The following is a 19,867-nucleotide window of genomic DNA, read 5'->3' on the forward strand; positions in this document are numbered from 1 at the left end:
AAAGTCCAAGGACAGTGCTCAGGCCCTGAGCTGAAGCCCAGGACTGGCAAAAAAAAAAAAAAAAAAAAAAAAAAGAAAACAACTGTTGCTGTAAATATTGACTAGAGGCACAAAATAAGGCCAATACCAGCCAACAACCTCAATTTGGTGCACTAATCATCTCAAGATCTCACTGAACAGAATCATTACAAGATATACCTAGAATAGATAGCTTTTGTTTCTGAGCACTGAAGGTATTAAAGTAGGTGGAGTTTCTAAAGGACCCAGACTGCAGTCGGTTCTTTTAGCAAGTGGTCCCACCACAAAGAAGTGGAATGAGAATTACAGATGAATGTCTTCACAACAGAGGCAAAATGATGACAAAGGTAGTGAATACCTGGAATACTTGCAGGAGAAATCGGGCCAGATCGTGACTGGTTGCTTCCTACAGGAGAGCCAACAGGAGAGGGGGATGGGCCGCCGGGGATGCTGGAGAGGTGGGGTGATGCGTGAGGAGAGAAGGGCGACTGAGCTGGGTTGCTCTGATCCCCCTGGCTACTCGTAGACCCCGAGGCACTGACTGCAGAGCTCAGAGTCGCTTCTGTTCCCGTGGGGAGGTCATCGATAGAGCCAGACAGGTCCTGAGGAAAAAGGAAAAGCATGGATTCACAAGAGGAATACATATTTGGACCACAATGAACTTAAAACATGATTTGAAAACTGTAATTGCAGCCCCATTCCAGGGCAAGTTGTGGGAATAATGCTGAAGACTTGGAGTGCGACCCTAGTTATTAAATGTTAGTGAGTTTACTCATGGCATCTCCTAGGATAAAAGAAGAAAGTTGCACCCGTTTCTCATAAAGCCATCCTTGCATGCTTCCTTTCACTGTCAGCATCGAGTCCATTCCACAGGCTCACAATGCTGGTCCAGGCAGCATTTGGTGGGGTGACTTACCGCAGAATAAATACTGGGCCTGCAGGACTTCAGTAAAATAAGGAGCCATAGGCGTTGTAAGCCAACAGACCTAAATTTGTAGTTTATAATGGTGGTCTAAATTTCAAACTGACAATGTAATGTAATCTAACAACAGTAAAATTGTTAACTATACTTCCTGGTCAGAAATTCTTCCATTTTAAATAACTGCAAAGTACCATTCTATAAAATAATAGCATTAGTATATCTTATAATATTTTGAAAATTGAAGTCGGTAGAGATGAGTCATAATGTTACACCTTTTGCCTTTATATAACAACTTCCTACCTGTAATGCCATCAAATGTGATCATAACACCGTCAAGACCAGTGATTAAAGGAGACCAGTGATTGAAGGTTCTACCTGACAGATAACAAAACTCAAGCTCAAATTGAATGCTGAAAGTGACACTACTGAGGGCAGAAAACTGAGGGAAGGGGTGACAGAAGAGGGGTGAGAGGCAGCCTGTTCCTCCCTATTCATATACAATGGGGGCCACCAGCACCGACCATTAGTACCTGACACACGCATGCTACAGTGACCTCCAAGAGTGACATGACAGGAAAAAAAAACCTTAGCTTTTGCTGTTAGAGTACATAATTTAAAAAATACATTATTATGATGACCTAGTTGGAAAGAAGAGTTGCCATTCAACACAGTAGTTTATAAATACAATGCATCTTGAGTGATGACATCTCTTTCATCATTTTGCCTATCTCTCCTAACACCACCCTTTCTCCGTAATTTTCTTCATTTTGTAGGATATGTATTGAATTTTATGACTGTATTCCTCCCCCTTCTTCATTCTTGTACTTCCCCTTAACCTCACCCTCCACCTTTCCAGTAGCTGTTTCCTAATGTTTATCTTGTTGTGAGTCAACCCTTCTAAGGAATTATTATTTCCTCTGAGTTCTCCCCTGAATCTACCCTATTTTAGCTAATGTATCTGTGTATACTCGCATACCACCCTGAATTTACTTATATGTTATAAATGAATTCTGGCTTTCACATGGGGGAAAACAAGCATTTGTTGTTTTCTCTAGAACTGTAAACTAGGACTAAATAGTGTAGAATGGAAATGGAAGTACCTGGCTATGCTACTGCCTACAAAACATATTTAATCCTAAGAGGCACCTTCTACTCATTGAGTTTTACTAATGATTAACTTTTGAAACTAGGGCTTTCAAAGCTGGTGGAGGAAGATGTTTCAGGTTCTAAGAATAAATCTAGCTCCAAGAGTATGAAAAAAGCAAGGTGAAATAAGCTGATGACATGCTCCAAATGTCATAAAGAAACTCTGGATTAGGATTCCAGTCCCCTAGACAGCAAGTGGTCTACTGACGATCTGTTCCAACACATGATTTTTTTTTCTTTTTTTATATTTTTTATTGTAATTAATAAAAGGGTTACATGATATTTGCCAGATAGAAGGTGCATTAATTCACATATATTGATATCCTTTCACATGTCTTGTTCCCCATTACCCTCCCTCTACCCCCCCATCTTGGTTTCCCCCCCTTACCTATCCAATTTCAAATAAGCAAATACAAATAAATCCAATATATCAGATAACAAAGTGAGATACTGTAACAATATGAGATAACCAAGGGACAGCAAAAGAGATGAGAGATAACATAGTACAGATTTTTTTTTAAAAAAGGAAATCATCTGTGATAAAATATAATTTGAAAATACAGCCAAAAATCTTAATGTTACCCCCCAAAATGTCCATGTTGAGGAGAATATGCTTTTGAGGCCAGGCAGTGGCTCACCCCTGAGATGGCTTGGCAGAGACTTGAAGGATCATGGTGGTCAGTGGGATCCAGTTTCAGTCAAACAGCTGCCGTAGTAACTATACTACACTACAGCTGTCGTCCTAGCTATGAAGGAAGCATAAAGAGGTAGATCACGGTTTAGGCAAAAATGTAAGACTTGATTCAAGAACTGAAAAAGCAAAAAGGCTGGGGGGATTTGGCTCAAGTGGCAGCATACCTGCCAAGCAAGGATAGGAGTTCAACCTACAGCACTTTCCTCCCCCCAAAATATACTAAGTAAAAAAGAGAGTAATCTTTAAAATCAAGTTAATTGTGGTTATGATAAACAAAATAATGTTAGCAGGACATACTGAAAATATCACCTCTGGGAAAAGTATTATCAAATCTTTTATAAAGTAAAATGTGCTAACATGAACCTGATTTTTCAGAATTCACAACACACAAACATTCCATCTCCAGATATATAAGGGGGAAAGAATTTGTATATAACTGGATTACTCATTTCAATGACAGTTCCATTTAGACATACTAAACTGAATATAATTTGTGTGAAGTCAAGTGGAAACAGAAAAAGGTTATTAAAGTCTGAAACAGGTGCACGCGTAATGCACATATACTGATGTGCTCAAAGAGAAAATCAAGGCCATCTCCTACTTCCCCTTCTCTCCAGGCTACAAGCGCACTTGCTACCATGGACAGGCTCGGATCTGGATGAGAGTGGGTGGGATGGCGGAGGGAAGAAGACGCAATTGGGTCTTCAGTGCTGGTCTCCTGAGCGTCTCATCATCAGCTCACAAGCCTGCAGAGGACTGCAGCTGAAAAGCTCTTTACAGCTAGGCACAGCCATCGATGGGCAGCATGGATGAACTCTCCCAGACCCCACACTGGCAGGGCTGAGACTGGAACTCAAGGCCTCACACCTGCTGGGCAGGTTCTTTACTATCTGAGCTCAGCCCAGACCTTTAATGCTTTGGTTGTATTTCAAATCGGGCCTCCGGTTTATGCCAGGCAGTGAGCTGCACTGCAATCCTTCCATTTTTCTCTCCCATGGCGCTAAGAGCAGTGACTGGCAGGAACCACCATGCCTGATCTTATTGGTTCCATGAAGTCTTGAGAATGTTTTGCCTGAGTTGGTCTTAAGTCATCACTCTACCAATCTGCTTTCCGGGTAGCAAGTCACACCCAGTGACAGAAGCACTCTTCATGTTTTTCTCAGAAGCTATACATGTTTAAATGTTTAAAGAAAAAGAGGAGAAGAATTTTACTTTGTGACCTTGGAAACTTGAATGCATCACAGTATTTCAATCAAACAAATCACACCCACTTCCTAATACAGTAATGACTGCTGTGGGCAACTGCAGAGCACAGCAGCTGGGGAGGAGACCACGCAGCCCAGTAGCTAGGCCATTCACTCTCCTGTTGTGACAAGAAAACACTGCGATCCTGGCTAAAAGAACCATGAATGCTGGTTTCTCCCCCGGTTAATTTTGCCTTTTTGCTGGCAAAAATCTGAACTGAGAAAGACCTCAATAGAATCGCACAAGCACCCCACCACATACGATGATTTGTGCAAACTTTACCATGAACAGGAACTTACCCTGCCACGATAACTGCATGAAATGATGGCAAGGAAGCCAGAGGCAGGCTTACTTTATTGAGAAGATTCTTTCCACGGGGGAGCCTCTTCTCTTGTGAGGATGGAGACCGCCTCCAGTAGCTACATGCTTTCAAAAAGCCGAAGCAGCAGGAGCATGAGGAAAGAGGCCAGCCAGACAAAACTAAATTTGGTTGCTAACTAGATACAGAACCATTTTCTATTATACGAAATAAGAATTAAATATAGATCAGACAATATAGGTTTAGGTTTCTTTTTCAAGAAATTCCAATTTTGGTTAAATAATTTTATGCAAGTCTTTCTTCACATAAAACAAAATATTACTTTGAAAATTTTCTCGTGGTATGATTTACATATTCCTTCCCCATACTCCCATAAAAATTTCATGTGATGGTTGAAAAATGACATGGATGGGAGTTAGGAGAGCCTCATCCAAGGTACAAAGGTATCAAAAACATTTCTGCTATTCAACAAACTGATCAAGAAACTACCAAGGGAAAATATGAAAAACAGTGGCTTTCTTCCTATTCAGAAGTCATCAGAACTTCAGCACTGACTAGATGTTAGTGTAACAGAAGAGTAATAAAAAGATATAATTTTTATATTACTGTTACACCCGTGTAACTCTTATATGTAAATTATATGGCAATATTTCTGCCCTGCAGATACTTGGGGTATCCGTAAGTACAGCTATCTTAAGGCACGCTAATAAAAGAAGGTCAACAGTGGTTTAAGCCTTCAGCCTAGTTAACAAAGAAGCTGTGTGACTAATACTCCCCTGGAGGACAATTTAGTCAGCCGGCACCGACCCTCTTCTTCTTGTAAAGAACAGAGGCCTCCCTGCATCTCATTCCAGCAGGCACCTTGAAGCTTCAGGGCCTCCATTTATCTTACTGAGAGGCTGGCAGGTAGGAATTGCAGCCAGGCCTCTTAGGGAATGGAGTCTCCTGTGCCACACCATTCTTAAATCCTCTCTCGACTGAGTGATGGCCAGGGCAGTGACCTCATGGGTTTGTGCACAGCAACTGTTTAGTTTTCATGCGCTGATGTGATGACATTCTGCTTGTCAAATAGGAGTTTCACCATCTGCTATCACCCAGAACACTGACTACTTCCCAACACGTTAAAAAAAAAGGCGACTTCTGTTACTGATGACTTATTGATTTTCTTTAAAAATCACTCTCTCAAAAAACAAAATTGTTTTATTCTGTTTTTTAAATAAAAGTTCTTCATCAGGACTTTACCTCTATAACTCTTACCCCTTTATCCCTCTGTTTGTATATAATATTCCTTCTAACTCAAGGGGTAAGTAAAAAGTTTTAACTGAGCACAGAATGACATGCCAGCAGACAGCAATAACCATTTCATCAGGTACTGGGGAGAGGAACGTTGTTTATTCCTCACACATGGTGCAGTGTTCGAGATCAAGGTTGGGGGATGGGGTGGGGGGCAGGGAAGGGTGGTGGCAGAAGGAATATGGGTGGGATATTCTACAAAGGCAGCAGGTAGCAAGAATGAAGACCAAGTACAAATATAAATATCCTCCCTTAGGCTGGGAGTTTGGCCTGGTGGTAGAGTGCTTGCCTAGCATGCACAAAGACCAGGGTTTGATTTCTCGGTACCACATACATAGAAAAGCTGGAAGTGGTGCTATGGCTCAAGTGGTAGAGTGCTAGCCTTGAGGACAGCCCAAGGACAGTGCTCAGGCCCTGAGATCAAGACCAGGACTGGCATATATATATATATATATATATATAATATAATATATATCCTCTTGTATATATGGTCCACATGAACTTTCCTGGAGATATTTTACACTAAACACACTATAACTCACTATCTCAAAAAAAATCTTTGGCTTTGATAGTATTCATAAACTGGCCAGTAAATGATAAATTTGGTCAATACCAATAGTGCTTCACTATCTTAAAGAACTGGGAATATGTTAGAAAATTTTACTCCCTTGCTTAATTAAATAAGTAGATTTTTTCAAAAAGAAAATGAACTTCCAAATACACACAGTCACAGTCCTCGGTGCAATTAACTGGCAGAGTGGATGGGCACCGACAGAAGCTGCCAGGCAGCAGGTGGCCCCCAGCTCCTGCTCAGGAGAGTCCCCAGAGGGCCGACAGACACAGAGAAGATATCCCAGTCAATGAGGGAGCACAGCTCTCTTGTTTCAGAGTTTTAATAGGATGCAGTTAATGATTTCTCACATTGACTTCCCATGGGTTAAAATGCCAGTTTGTGCATCTTCAAAAAGTTTCTTAGTCATCTTCAAAAAGCTTCTTTTTAGAATACTAAGTGTGAGATGTAGGAATGTATTCTCTTTTGTCCATGTATAATTTTCTTAACTTCCTTTTCTTTTTCTTTGTTTGGTGCTACTAGAGGCTTAAGTCAGGACCTCAAGTTTGTGGAGAGAAGCGTCTTCCTCTCACACAATCTAGCTATGAAGATTAGTAATGAATTCTCCTATTTCCAACCAGCACCCAGGAAGTCAGTACACAGTCTTATAGCTCTTACAAAAAGAGTACAAAGATGAGTCCGTACCTTCACATCTTATTTTGAAATATTCTTTTAGAAAAGTGAGACAAGTATTCCTTGAAATTGCTATCAGGATTGTGCTAAACTTTTCACAGACACTCGATGGTTTGAAGCAAAACTTCAAATCAACAATTTAATTTTGATGTTTCTAGACTTCTCATTACAAACTATGTTGTTATAACACTGTATTTCAAAATATCCACACAAGTCCTTGTTGCTCACATTTGTCTAGACAGCAAACAAATTAGAAGCCTAGACTTCCTGTCTAAATGAGTACAACTTAGACACCAAAAGGCCACAAAGAAATCCTTCAAACACTAATATTAAGGCCTCAAAGTATTCTCCCTTCATCTGTCTCTTTTATATTTAAATCTTCCCCAAATATTTCTTCAGTAAATTTGACAATATACACAAAGCATAAGTATATGAGGTCAGTGGAGAAAATGCTTGATGTTAACTTAAAAATAGTTTCAAGTTTCACAAATGATAAAGCTGTATCTAATGACTAGGGCTAATACAAGAAAAAGTTATGAGTCACAATTCATTTTCTGAGAGAGAGCTAAGAACCACTTTTTGGGAAATGACTTTCACCTGATTCATTGCATCTGTTCTCAAGCAAAGATTTTATTATGGGTAATTCTCACTTTAAGGGGACATTTACAGGATATTTAGCTAAATTGCCACTTTACAAAAGCAAGATTCAGCTAAGCATGTTATGCATAAATATTATCAGAATGGCTATATTTTGTTTTTAGAAATCAGTATCTAAAATAGAAGCTGTCCTCTGGGGTCCTTAGGAGGAAAGGCCATGTGACATGTGCTCTCGGGATGAGGGCAAGTGCATGGCTGGAAGTGCTTCTGACAGTACCACCTAAGAGAATTTTCTCCCAGCAGGAGCCTCAGGGGCTTCTAGATTTTTACTCCGCCCAGGAGATTCTCTGCTCTTCGCTAGTAAGGACAGTTTTCAGAAGCCGTGTAGTATACTTTTTGCTGTAGCACAGGGCCATTGACCTTAAAAGTAACTCAATAAGGACCCCTAAGAAATTTGTTTGGGTTGTCTGGAAGTTGAAACAAACCTTTATTGAGTATGACATTTCCCTGCTTGGTTAAGACTCCCAGGACAAGCCTTCCAGTGAGTAGCCATGTTCAAGCTAATTTTAGCAAAGGCACTTACTGTGATGCTTTGGCCCCCCGAGAGCCTGGATGTCATATGATGTGTAGTTCCTCGCTTGGGCCAACTCTCTCCTCATTCCTACCTTTTCACTTGATTCCACTGACCAACATGAACAAAAGTTAAGACCCTTCCTCACCACTTGGTCAAAGCCTATCAATGCTGCCAAACTATAATTCATGCTGCTCTCTGTTCATTCCAGGAGCAATGAAAGACATCTTAAACAAAATTATAGCATGGTGGTGAAATGAAAATGAAGCAAGAATATGGAATAAACTGGGAAGAGAGACAGTTTGTACTTGTGATGACATTTCATTCTTCCGTTGGCTCGTCCTCTATGGGCTTCTACTCCAAGATCCCTTGTTTCTCAAGAGAGAGAGGGTCTGTCTGAGAGGCAGGCCAGGCTGGGAGGGGCATCAAGGCTCTGCCATTTGAAAGCCGGTTATGGGAAAGGATGAGGCTACTACCCAAGGAGGTAGTAGATAAAGCCTCACTGATGTGATGCCAAGGAATGCAGAAATAGGCTTACTGTTTCCAGGAATCAGCAGGGTTCCAGATGGTGATTGCTGTAATATTCTCACCAGAGATGGACAAGAGGGCTGGAAGTGTGGATTAAATGGTATAGCACCTGCCCAGCACTTGCAAAAGCCCTGAGTTAAACCCCTGTACTTCCAAAATTCAACAACAACAACAAAAAAGCAAAATGAGCCAAAGAAGGAAGAACAGACTGCCACATGAGAAATATTAAACTTTGTAAGAAAAAAAATTATATCCTCAGTTTGTGAAAAAGAACACTTTGAACATGATTAAAATGGAAGCTATCATTTGAGAATAAATTTGAAAAATTATTTAAAAGTCTGTATTTTTTTAGAATTATATGAAATAAGCAAGCAACAAGGATGTGAATAGTAAAAGTCCTAAGTGACAGTCACCTTTTTTATGGTTGTCATTTGGCTTCTTTTATGTACTGATCGTGGGGCTTGAACTCGGCGTGGGTGCTGTCCCGAGCTTTTGCGCTCAAGGACAGGCACTCTATCACTTGAGCCAGAGTTCTATTTTTGGCTTTCTGGTAGTTAACTGAAGCCTCATGGACTATCTTGCCAAAGTTGGCTTTGAACCAAGATCCTCAGATCTCAGTCTCCTGAGTAGCATGACTCCCAACGACAGCAATGTTTTTAAATACCAGCGTTCTTTCTAGACTGCAAAAATTTCCTAAGTCTACACGGCCACCTATTCATTATATTTCCATGGAAGAATCAGTGAGCCAGGCATTGGTGGCTTACTCTGTAACACTAGCTATTCAGGAAGTCTGGAGCTTGGCCATTCAAAGATAGTATAGGCAGAGAAGTCTGGGACTTCTTCCCCAAAATAAATTGCAAAAAGCAGGACTGGAGACAGAGCTCATAGTAGAATACCAACTGAGCAAGGAAGCAAAGCAAGTGGGAAGCCTTGAGTTAAGCCTTGTTACTCCAAAAAATAAAAAGAATAAATCAATGAACAAAATGTGTTGAAAAATCTTAAAGTAATGAAACATCAATTTAGACATATAACCATATGATTAGAATAGATAACTAATGTATCAGCATTTGCTAATGAGTAACACATGCCTTTCACAGATCCTATTCTAAAGTCGCTAGTGAGAAATCCCAAGGAATGTAGTTATAAAGGGAAGTCACCTAATGATACTGAAGGGTGGGACATGGGTTTATGGGTTGGTGCTTTACAAATAAAGTTGCCAAGTTTAAATCTATAAATATTAATGACCTATGTGCTCTGAAAGGAAACTGACGAACGAATAACTGACGAATATATAAGATTGTGACTGTGTCTACTGATGCCAGTTTTTATCATTGAAAGCATAACATTAATCTTGAGGGAGGAAAAGCCATCAACACCTTTTGTATCTCTCAAGGTAAAAAACTTCACTATTTATCTTGGAAGTTCAATGCTAAGCACGTAGAAACTTGGAAAATAAAACTTAAAAACAAAAAGGCATAAACCCTCAGGAGACATTTATTTCTTCAACAGTATAGCAGAGAAATTCTTTAAAACAGTCAGACCCGTAGAAACTGAAAATAAATTAGCAACTTAAGCAAACAGTAACGGAGAAACACAACTCACAAATTATACTGAGCCCATATGGAATAAAAGAAGTTTTTGTTTGCAGAAAAACTTGGTTGTCTTCATGTTTTCTAATCTGTTGAATTATAAGAATGTATATATTCTATATCCTTCACCAGGTTTTGAAAACCTTTTGATTTTGAAGTGACATTGGACTCACGCAAAAGTGCAGAGGTGGCACTGTGGGTTGATGAACAAATTTACTGAGCTTTGCTTATGTTAGTGACTCTCTCAGGCAGTTGTACAAAGGGGTGTCAGTTCCGCATAGCAGTCTGTGAGTACCTGATCAGTGACACCCCTTCCTTCCTTCTCCCCATCTCTCCAACGAGCAACACTCTTAGCTAAACTACCAGCCTGCGCATCAGTGTCTTCCTCCTGTTTTGACTCTAATGCAGGAAACCATGCCACAGTGACTGGCTATGTTTTCGCATTCTCCTCCGGTTTGAAGGCAGTCTCAGTCTCTCTGTCTTCATAGCTGGGGTGTGGTTGAAGGGCATTCATTGGGTGTGGTGGAGAGTATTCTCAAATGTGTCCCTGCTTGCTGTGTTCTCACAATCAGAGCGGGATTACACGCTTTGGAGAATATGACAAGCGCAATGTTCTTCACATGCTACTACTACACAGGTGGGAGGATGAGATTGCCCATCTGCCTCTGACGATTAAGGAACCCAGGGTTAGGCGGCTGTCTCCCCTCTGTTCTGTATTCACATAGAGTTCCTGGGTCGGCCTTGTGGATGAAGGGAGCATGTCCAGGGAGACAGAATGCACTGAAAGCCATGCAAGTGTCCTGCACCTCTTTCACGTTTTGTTGACTAGCATTTCATTCATCAGGGGATGGACCTTGCTCACAGCGATGATTACTGTGCTTTCTTAAGTTGATTTCCTCTTCCCCCTCATTTATTTGGAATTGTTTGTAAGGAAGAGTTTCCCTTTCTCCACTCATTTTTATGCGGTCAAGACAATGTTTTCTCATCTATATGATTTTTTAAAAAATGCATGAGTTCTTTTATAATATGATGAGATGAAGCTTATCAACACTAGATAATAGTGGTAATTCAAATTGAGATATCACAATTAAACTCTGGAGAAAGAAAAATATAGTTTATATTACTAATACATAGGGTAGAAATATAAATTAGTATAACCACTTTGGGCAGTAATTTGTCAGCACCACATAAAGTTAGAGGTGCATTTAGTATGACCCAGAAATTCCGCACTGAGGCTTTCACTGAGGTGCATGAACAGGGGACAGACACAGAAGAGCATTTCCATACTGTAACAGGAAAAAATACCCAGAGACAATTTAACTTTTCACCAATATAAATAAACTTAGACACATTTAGAAAGTAGGATGCTGTACAGCACTGAAGTTGACCTATGAATACTCACATGAATCTTATAATGCTGATTGAAAACAAAACCAGCTGCCACAGGAAAAAAGGTGAAGGAGAGGAGAGAACCAGAAATATGGTAGTGGACCATCTAAAGCCAAGAGCAGAGAGCGAAGACACAATGGTGACTCAAGGTGGATTGACTGCATGGTCTTCCTGGCAGCCTGCCTCTCCCAGTCTTTCCACTGGATGGGAGCTCACTTCCTTAGAGCCCTCCACAACCCATGGTACAGCAGAGTCTTCCTTCACCTCTCATAGCATTTGGCTGAATTGTGTGGCTCCTTGAGTCACCATGAGCTATTTAGTGCCTATAGAATTCCTCTATGGTGCATCAATGAACTGTGAGCTCTGGCCAGAGGATACACTCTGGGTTAAGACATCCAAATCCTGGCTTTGTAATTAGCTGTTTATCTGTAGCCAGGCAACCTTTCTGTCCTTCCTTTTCCCCTATGGGGAGAGGGCAGTGCCTGTGAAGAGGATGTGTGCATGCACTCCCCTCTCTCAGGAAAGAGGTGGTCCCCATATGGGTCAACAAAGCACCAATAGCAGGCCAAGCTAGCTGGAGGAGCAGGAAAAGAAGAGCTACGTGCCACATATTATGTTTTCCTAATTCTGTGCAGTTTGCACAAGCCCTCAGCAAAGAGCTAGCCAAGCACAGAAACCAGGTTTCACAACAGAATGCCACACAGCAGCAACTGGAAGAGCCAGGGGGGGCTCTCCTGGCAGTTTAATGTGCAGGTGACTTAGATGAAAAAGTCACTCATGAGCTTCCTAACAGGCAAGACACGGGCTGGCCATGGGCTGCTTGTGGCCCAGGCATTCCACAGCATCTCTATCAGCGAGGTTTAAGGAGCTGCAGTGCTGACATAGTTTTATCACTGGAGGGCAACAACCATATTGCTTCAATACATGAGAAAGGTGAATTTATAAAATACTTCCATAAAAAATTTAGAACGTTTTACATGAGCAGCTTCATTAGATTTTGAAATCAAATTCAGCACATGTAGTATGCCCCCCAAAAGTCTATCCTAAAATTTAAAACTTCCTTCTGCTGTGATTCATAGGCTCACTCAAGTAAAGTTTCCAAAATGAGTTTTATTTTCTGGTCAGTGCTAGCTGGTCACTCACCTCAGAGGCTAGCATGACACTGAAGTGTACTTTTACAGGATTTTTTCCCTAACAGCTTCTATTTACTTCAGAAAACTACTGCTCAAAAGAGGGTGGTCAGAAGTCCGTTCAGGATTTCAGACAGAAACTTTCTACACTGATGAAAACAATCTATCAACGGTGGTCTGAATTAAATGTGGCTGTCCAGCATGCTTTGTGTGTGAGTCCAGACAGCCAGCAGGGCTATTTCTAGGCCTCCTCATCAGCTGCTTGGCACATTCCCAAACCTTGGGGCAGAAGATGTGAGAGGGATGGAAGATGGCAAAGGCACTGGGATAAAATTCACGTTGCTTGATACTTTAGAACAGGGAGAGACCTATGTAAATTGATTTCCAAAGTTCATCATATTGTTGGATTCTTCTATTTTCTGAAGTCTTAGCTGGATTTGAACTCTGGTCACCGACCAAAATGCATATAAAAGCTCCTTCTAATCCCAATGTCTTTCACTCTTCCTTCAGCAAAATCTGCTTCTGTGAGGCAGATGCCAGATGTCAGCTTCCTTTGAACATCAGAGTTCATCTACACCAGGGGCCTGAGTTTCTTCTGTACCTGGAGAGAGCCCTCAGGGTCTCCATGTCACATCCGTGGGGAGCACGGGACATTCTGGGGGTGCTGGCAAAGTGAAATAATGTATTCTGTGATTGGCACAGATAAAGCCCCAGAAGAAGGGCTCATTGAATGCTTAATGTAGGGCAGGTTTAAAGTAATACAGAACAGAAACTTCGTTTAGAAGGAACTCTGGAGTAATACCAGTCTGAAATCACGGCTCTACCATTTCTTCACCTCACCTTGGGCAAGTCAGCTAACCTTGCTGACTCTTATTCACCATAAAACAATACAGGAAAAGATAACGTGTGCCATGGTAAAGATGACTGTAACTATGAATACAGACGATTAGGTAATCTTAAAGAAACATAGGCTCAGCAAATTAATGTACAAAAATGCACATAGGGACACAGAAATCAGATTAAGGCAGTTTGTAAATACTTTCATAGTACAAAATGTATTACAAGTACAGGATAAAGTGCCTTCTAGAAAATATCTCACACACACAAAAAGGAAATATCTCACTATAAGATGAGGTAGGTAAATGATAGTGGCACAATAGCATTTTTCCATTCTTCAACTAAAATTTACCAATAAGGTATTAGGTGAATTACTAAGTATTCATACACTCGATAGTCACATATACTCAAGGTTACAGTCAACATTATACTAAGCAAAAGTCCTTTAAAATTTGCAAATAGTAAGCTGGGAGCCAGTGGCTTACATCTGTAATTCTAGCTACTTAGGAGGTTGAGATCTGAGGACTGCAGTCTGAAGTCTGACTCTTATTATCTCCAATTAACTACTCAAAGCCAGAAGTGATGCTGTGGCTCAAGTGGTAGAACACTAGCCTTGAGTACAGAGAGGCTCAGGACAGAGCCCAGGTCCTGAATTCAAGCCCCAGGACTGGCAAAATAGATACATAAATAAATGAATAAATTTTAGCACATATAGACACTGCACATAGAGTACCCTGTTTGAAAAAGTGAGGCAGCCAGGTTAGAGGGATTTGGGCTTTGTTCCTGTATCACTTTGCTTCAACACTACAATGGATTACAGCTATAGGCATTGAAAAATTAATGTATGTCTCTAAGAGGCCAGATACATCAGTTAAAGAATGCAGTTAATAAATATTAGCTGCATGCTGAAGGACAGGTGTGTATCTGTTAATGATGTATTTCTGCATAAATGAACGTGTTCAATTGAAATTCTCTTGTATGACTATTTGAAGACAAGGATAATAAAGAAAAAATAAAAAATAAAGTTGGTTGAAATTTTAAAGGCCATGAAAATATATTTTTGATTAAAGAAATTAAAAAATATCATGATTAAATGCATCTAAGTATGGAAATAAATTAATAGGAAATAAACATGATAGCAAAACACTATACAGTAAAAATGATATTTCATTAAAAAGACTAAAAAATGAAACAAATAATCAAAAGTGTATAAAATACATAAATATATATAGTATTTATATATACATAAACTATACTTTGTGTGTGTGTGTATATCTACATATATATTCTTTTGGGGGAAGGGGTTTCTGGCACTGGAACTTGCTCTCATTTGGCTTTTTTTTTTGGTAGGTCATGGGGCTTGAGCTGGGCCTGGGCGTTGTCCCTGAGCTCTTCAACTCAAGGCTACCGCCCTACCTTCGAGCCAAGCCCCACTTCCAGTTTTCTAGAGGTTAACTGGAGATAAGAGTCTCAGGGCTGGCTTTGAACCTTAATCCTCAGATCTCAGCTTCCTAATCAGAGAGGATTCCAGGCGTGAGCCACCATGCCTGGCTTTGGCTTTTTTTTTTTTTTTTTTTGCCAGTCTTGGGTTGGACTCAGTATCTGGGCACTGTCCTTGGACACTTTTTGCTCAAGGCTAGAGCCCTGCCACTTGAGCCACAACACCACTTCCGGCCTTTTCTGAGTAGGTGGTACCAAGGAATCGAACCCAGGGCTTTGCGCATGCTGGGTGAGCGCTCTCCCACCAGGCTATGCTCCTGGCCCTCACTTGGCTTTTTTTGCTCACAGCCGGCCCTCTAGCACTTGAGTCACACATTCAGTGCTGGCTTTTTGCTGATTAACAGGAAACTGAATTTGTTTGCCTGAACAGTCCCGAAGCCACGATCCTTAGATACATTAGTCTCTTGAATAGCCAGGATGGTAGGCAGGATCCACCTTTGCCTGGCCTATGCACAGGTTTTTACTTTTCTTTTTGTAATGCTTAAGCTGTACAGGCCGACGCTAAAATACAGTGCTAACCATGCTCACTTTGCGTGGTCAGATTTGAGAGGACTTTTACTTTCTCTCTCTTTTTCTTTTTTTGCACCTGAGAAGTTATCAATTTAATAAATGCCCAAACACTTTTGTACAGAAAGAGAGAACCATGAAGATTTTATAATAGCTCCAGCACAACTTGTCTGTCTGTGCTCGCTGAATGGCAGATGAAGTTTTTTTTTTTTTTTAAAGCCTATTTAAAAGATGAGAATAGCCAAATAGAAAAGGAACAGATACTTGTATTTTCAGGAAAGGTGTAAAAGCATCATACAAAAAAAGTATCTAAGAAGCTGGCCACTGATGACTCACAGTAGCTAGGTAGTGTAGGTTGCTACTCCTATCTAGCTGAGCGCAGAGGATGGAATTAAAGAGAGCCAAGGTAGGCAAGTCCACAAGACTCTTATCTCCAATTAATTTCCAAACTACCAGAAGCAGAGCTGTGGCTCAAGTGGCAGAGAGCTAGCCATGGGCAAAGCAAAACCACAGGCCAGTACCTACAGCCCTGAGTTCAAGCCTGGGATTAGGACCAAAACTTAAATCAACAAAAAAAGTACAAGAGAAGCCACTCATGGTGGTATACAATTGTAACCTTGCACTGGGGAAGCTGAGTCAAGAAGATGAAGAGTTTAAGACCAGCTTGAGCTCCATAGTAAAACTTTTATGTATATTAAAAATGAGCCAGGTGCCTATGGCTCATGTCTAAAATCCTAGCTACTCAGGAAGCTCAGATCTGAGGATCCTGGTTAGAAGCCAGTCTGGGCAGAAAAGTCCATGGGACTTATCTCCAATTAACTAGCAAAAATTTGGGAATCAAAGTGTGGTGGAAATGGTAGAACGCCAGCCTTCACCAAAAATGCCCGGCAAGAGCGCAGGGCCTCTGAGTTCAAATACAAGTAATGGCACAGGAAAAAAATAAAATCAAACAACAAAAATGTATAAGATAATGAAATGACAAGCTAAATCTGGACAAAAATTCAGCCTTCCCTTGAAGACAAACTAATACAATCCACAAGCAGTTTTAATTCTATGTGTTATGCAGAGATTATTCCTCACCAAAGTTGGTATTTTTAATTTTAGACTAGAAGTCAATTGCCTACCAAGAATCCAAATTTAATAGATTGTTTTTTTGTCACTGTTGGCAACTCAAATAGTTCCACATAGCTCTGTGGTCTCAACAACTCTACAAGAAACTCCACAAGAAACAATCTCAAAAATTATGTTAAGAGTCGATGCTTAACGTGATCAATTTTCTATTACTTCCAAGAAAAATTACAAGTTTAAAGACAACTATTTTTTGTAGATGGGTATTTGAAAGCCCTGTTTCATTTAGAAACGGTAGAGAAAGCAAACATGGCTGAAATAATAATGTAAATATGATAAGATTAAAACCTGAAATCAGTTTGTTCTTCTGAACTCAGAATATGTTGAGAATGCATAACCAGGGGATTATTATGAGCGCCACAAGACTCCATCTGTTTGTTGACTGTGGTGTGAGCCTTCTCGGTCCACCCAGCTCTGATCTGTCTCTTCCCGCCTTTCTGAATCCTATACTCTTCTGAATTTTTCTCCATGCTGTTAAGTAGGTGAGACATCATATGAAGGGTAAAATGAATTTTGGCTCCAAGTATAAAGGAAGTACCTTCTTTAAAAACTCATATGTAAAGACTGGTAAAAACAACTTAAGAATTCAATAAAAGAGGAGGGAAGGAAAAATGTAAAAGTACAACAAGCCCAGCAATCTGTTATGAGCTGAATGAGCGCCAATTTGTGGGCCTTAGGGCTCTGTAGGATTTCTCTGTACAGTGCCAAGCTCTGACAATATTGTTCTGGTTAGAAAGGAATTTCTCACAAGAGCTAACAAAGGCAGAAGGTCATAAATAAACCCAGCAGGACTGCCTTGTCACTTCTCATTATTAGCGCTGCAGGCCCTTGCTTTTCTATGGGCTTCTTACAGGTTCATTTAAGTGTAAGGGTTCCGCCTAGAAAATTCACATACTCATAAATAAAACGATTCTTAACCTAGCCAAGAAAAATACTTGACAAGAAAGAAAATAAACAAGTAAATAAATGGAAGGGACAGAGCACTGCAAACAAATGGCAGGAAGTGGGGCTCCCTGCCTGCCCCGCACGCTGCTGGGCCTCCTGGCCTGATTCTCTGGGGAGTGACCTACAACACTCTCCACCTCCTCCCCACAGCAAGCCTGTAGAAGTCTATGTGGGCAGGAAAGGAGGCTGAGCTCCTAAACGGATGCTGACATGCGGTACACACTGAGCAAAGCGCAGCTGTGGAATCATTACTGCAATTATGAAGTGACATGTAGTGTTAACTTTATTTTACTGAAGATTTTTAACAAGTAACAAAAAAAGAGCTATAAATGTATTAGCAATATGAAGGGAAAGTGACTTAGCCATTTAGAAAGTAAGAATGTATTACTAGGCCTGCAGAGAGGGATGCAATCTTTTGCATAAGGCAACTCTTGGAGCTCTACAGGTAGTAAGATTCAGGTTTTAGGGCAAATCTCAATCCTTCAATTTACATTCTCTTAAGAATAGCAGAAAATATCCAGTTTTCTCATAATTTTAATACAGATTTTTTTTAGTCAACAGGAAAAGCCCCTGTTGGGCTTGATTTCATCCAAAAATATATTTATTCAGCAACGAGAAAACTGTTTATGAAAACAACAATTTAAAGTTATGTAGCTTATGCTGGTAAATTAGAAATATGGCAGAAAACTACAAAAACATCAGAAAAGCCATCCTTCAGAGATAACCAAATCTTAATTTTTGCCATACTTCCTTCTCATTTTAAAAGTATCTTGAGGATTCAAAAGCATGCCAAATGACCTACTTACCAAATCCTCTAGCAAGAAAATGAACATTTTCTTTTATACGCAAAATAACAAAGAAAGAGACTTTGTTTTATAATTCATGCATCTTTAAAAATTGTAACTCTAAATGCCATCATCCCTCTTAAGAGACAACTGAAGTTTCCAAGGGAACCCTTCACAGGCTCACGGAGGACTATTCCTGGCACAGTAGATACTACCATCAGCCACAGAGGCTGGAATGTTAAGTGTTACAGGGAAAGGTGTGTCTGTGGAATTACTTTTCACTGCCTTGCAGCCTCTCATTACCTACCACTCAGGACTATTAGTGTCAAGCTGAGGTTGAATTCTTCACAGAGAAAATTCTCCATGTTTGCTTTAGACCCTGGAAAATGGTCCATGCTCTCAGCTTTCAAATAGGATTGCCCCTGAATAACAAAACACCAGGGATAAAAGAAACACAAGTAAGGGATAAAAGGGACAGTTGAAACACTGTCCAGTGGTAAGGAATAGCCAGACCTAACTTTCCAGTGCTAGGGAGGCAGGTTTCACTAGAATACACAATCAGCTCAGTGACTACATTAACTGTGGCCTACCTGTAGGAAGTCAAGGCTAGCGTAGCCATGGGCTGCAGACATCTTGTGAAATGTTATTGATTAGTAGCGCTGTCACTGGATAGCCCTGGCTGCCAATGTTAGGCCATCCATAGTCTTCAGCAACTTGCTACTGAACATGTTGTCAAGTGATAAACAGCCAAAGACAAGTTCAATAGCTGACACTCTGGACATGTACAGTACGCAAAAATGAACTGAGCATATTAACCAAATGAGACTCTGTCAATTCTTAGAGCTGATGAAATGTTTTAAGATGTACACTGAAGTAGGGAAGAAAAGGAGTCTTCACAATGCTTCACAATGCTTCACACAGTCGAAGACAAACATGAGAATATCACCAAATTTCACTTCCTTGGAAGAGTAACAAGATTAGCTGTTAAGAATGATACAGAATTTCCAGAACTGAAACAAGCCATAGTAAATCTGCATGTTTATCCCGAGTTTGTCAAAGGTGAAACAAGTCTAGTGGGACCACATTGACATTAGACCTAGCATGGAGTCTATGGACAATGGTTGCATTGCGATGCAATTTTATAGGTATATTCGTTACCTGAGCTCATCCCAAAGGGCAAGGGGTGTGTGTGTGCTCTCTGTACACATGTAGATGAACACGCACACCCTTGGTAGCGGGCATTTTTCTACTGGGGACCATTTTGCACTTTGGACATAGTATATGACCATCTCAAACTCCTGTTTCCTTCAATAGATGAGGGTATAGGTGGTGAGAGAGCAGAACTGTGTAACTACACAGCAGGCAGGCATGTCGCAGTGTGCACAAAGGCAGAGTACAGTTCAATATTCCCCTTAGTACCTGTAAGTGTGGTCTTTATTCCCTAATCTCTACCTTTGGTATCCTTTATACTATAATTCCTC

At 40.5% G+C, this 19,867-nt stretch overlaps 1 protein-coding gene across 8 annotated transcripts in view; it reads right to left on the bottom strand.

The window, feature by feature from the left end:
- Arid1b (AT-rich interaction domain 1B) overlaps nucleotides 1–19,867 on the bottom strand; it is a 323,358-nt gene that overhangs the window by 95,989 nt on the left and 207,502 nt on the right. For all 8 annotated transcript variants that reach the window (XM_090337918.1, XM_090337916.1, XM_090337917.1 and 5 more), the window contains one exon: nucleotides 377–620. In XM_090337918.1, coding sequence (XP_090194044.1) covers nucleotides 377–620 — 244 coding nt within the window. The remainder of the gene's footprint in view (nucleotides 1–376; nucleotides 621–19,867) is intronic.

This window comes from Megascapheus bottae, chromosome 8, assembly GCF_031878675.1.
Source record: "Megascapheus bottae isolate mThoBot1 chromosome 8, mThoBot2.hap1, whole genome shotgun sequence".
NCBI classification, from domain to species: domain Eukaryota; kingdom Metazoa; phylum Chordata; class Mammalia; order Rodentia; family Geomyidae; genus Megascapheus; species Megascapheus bottae.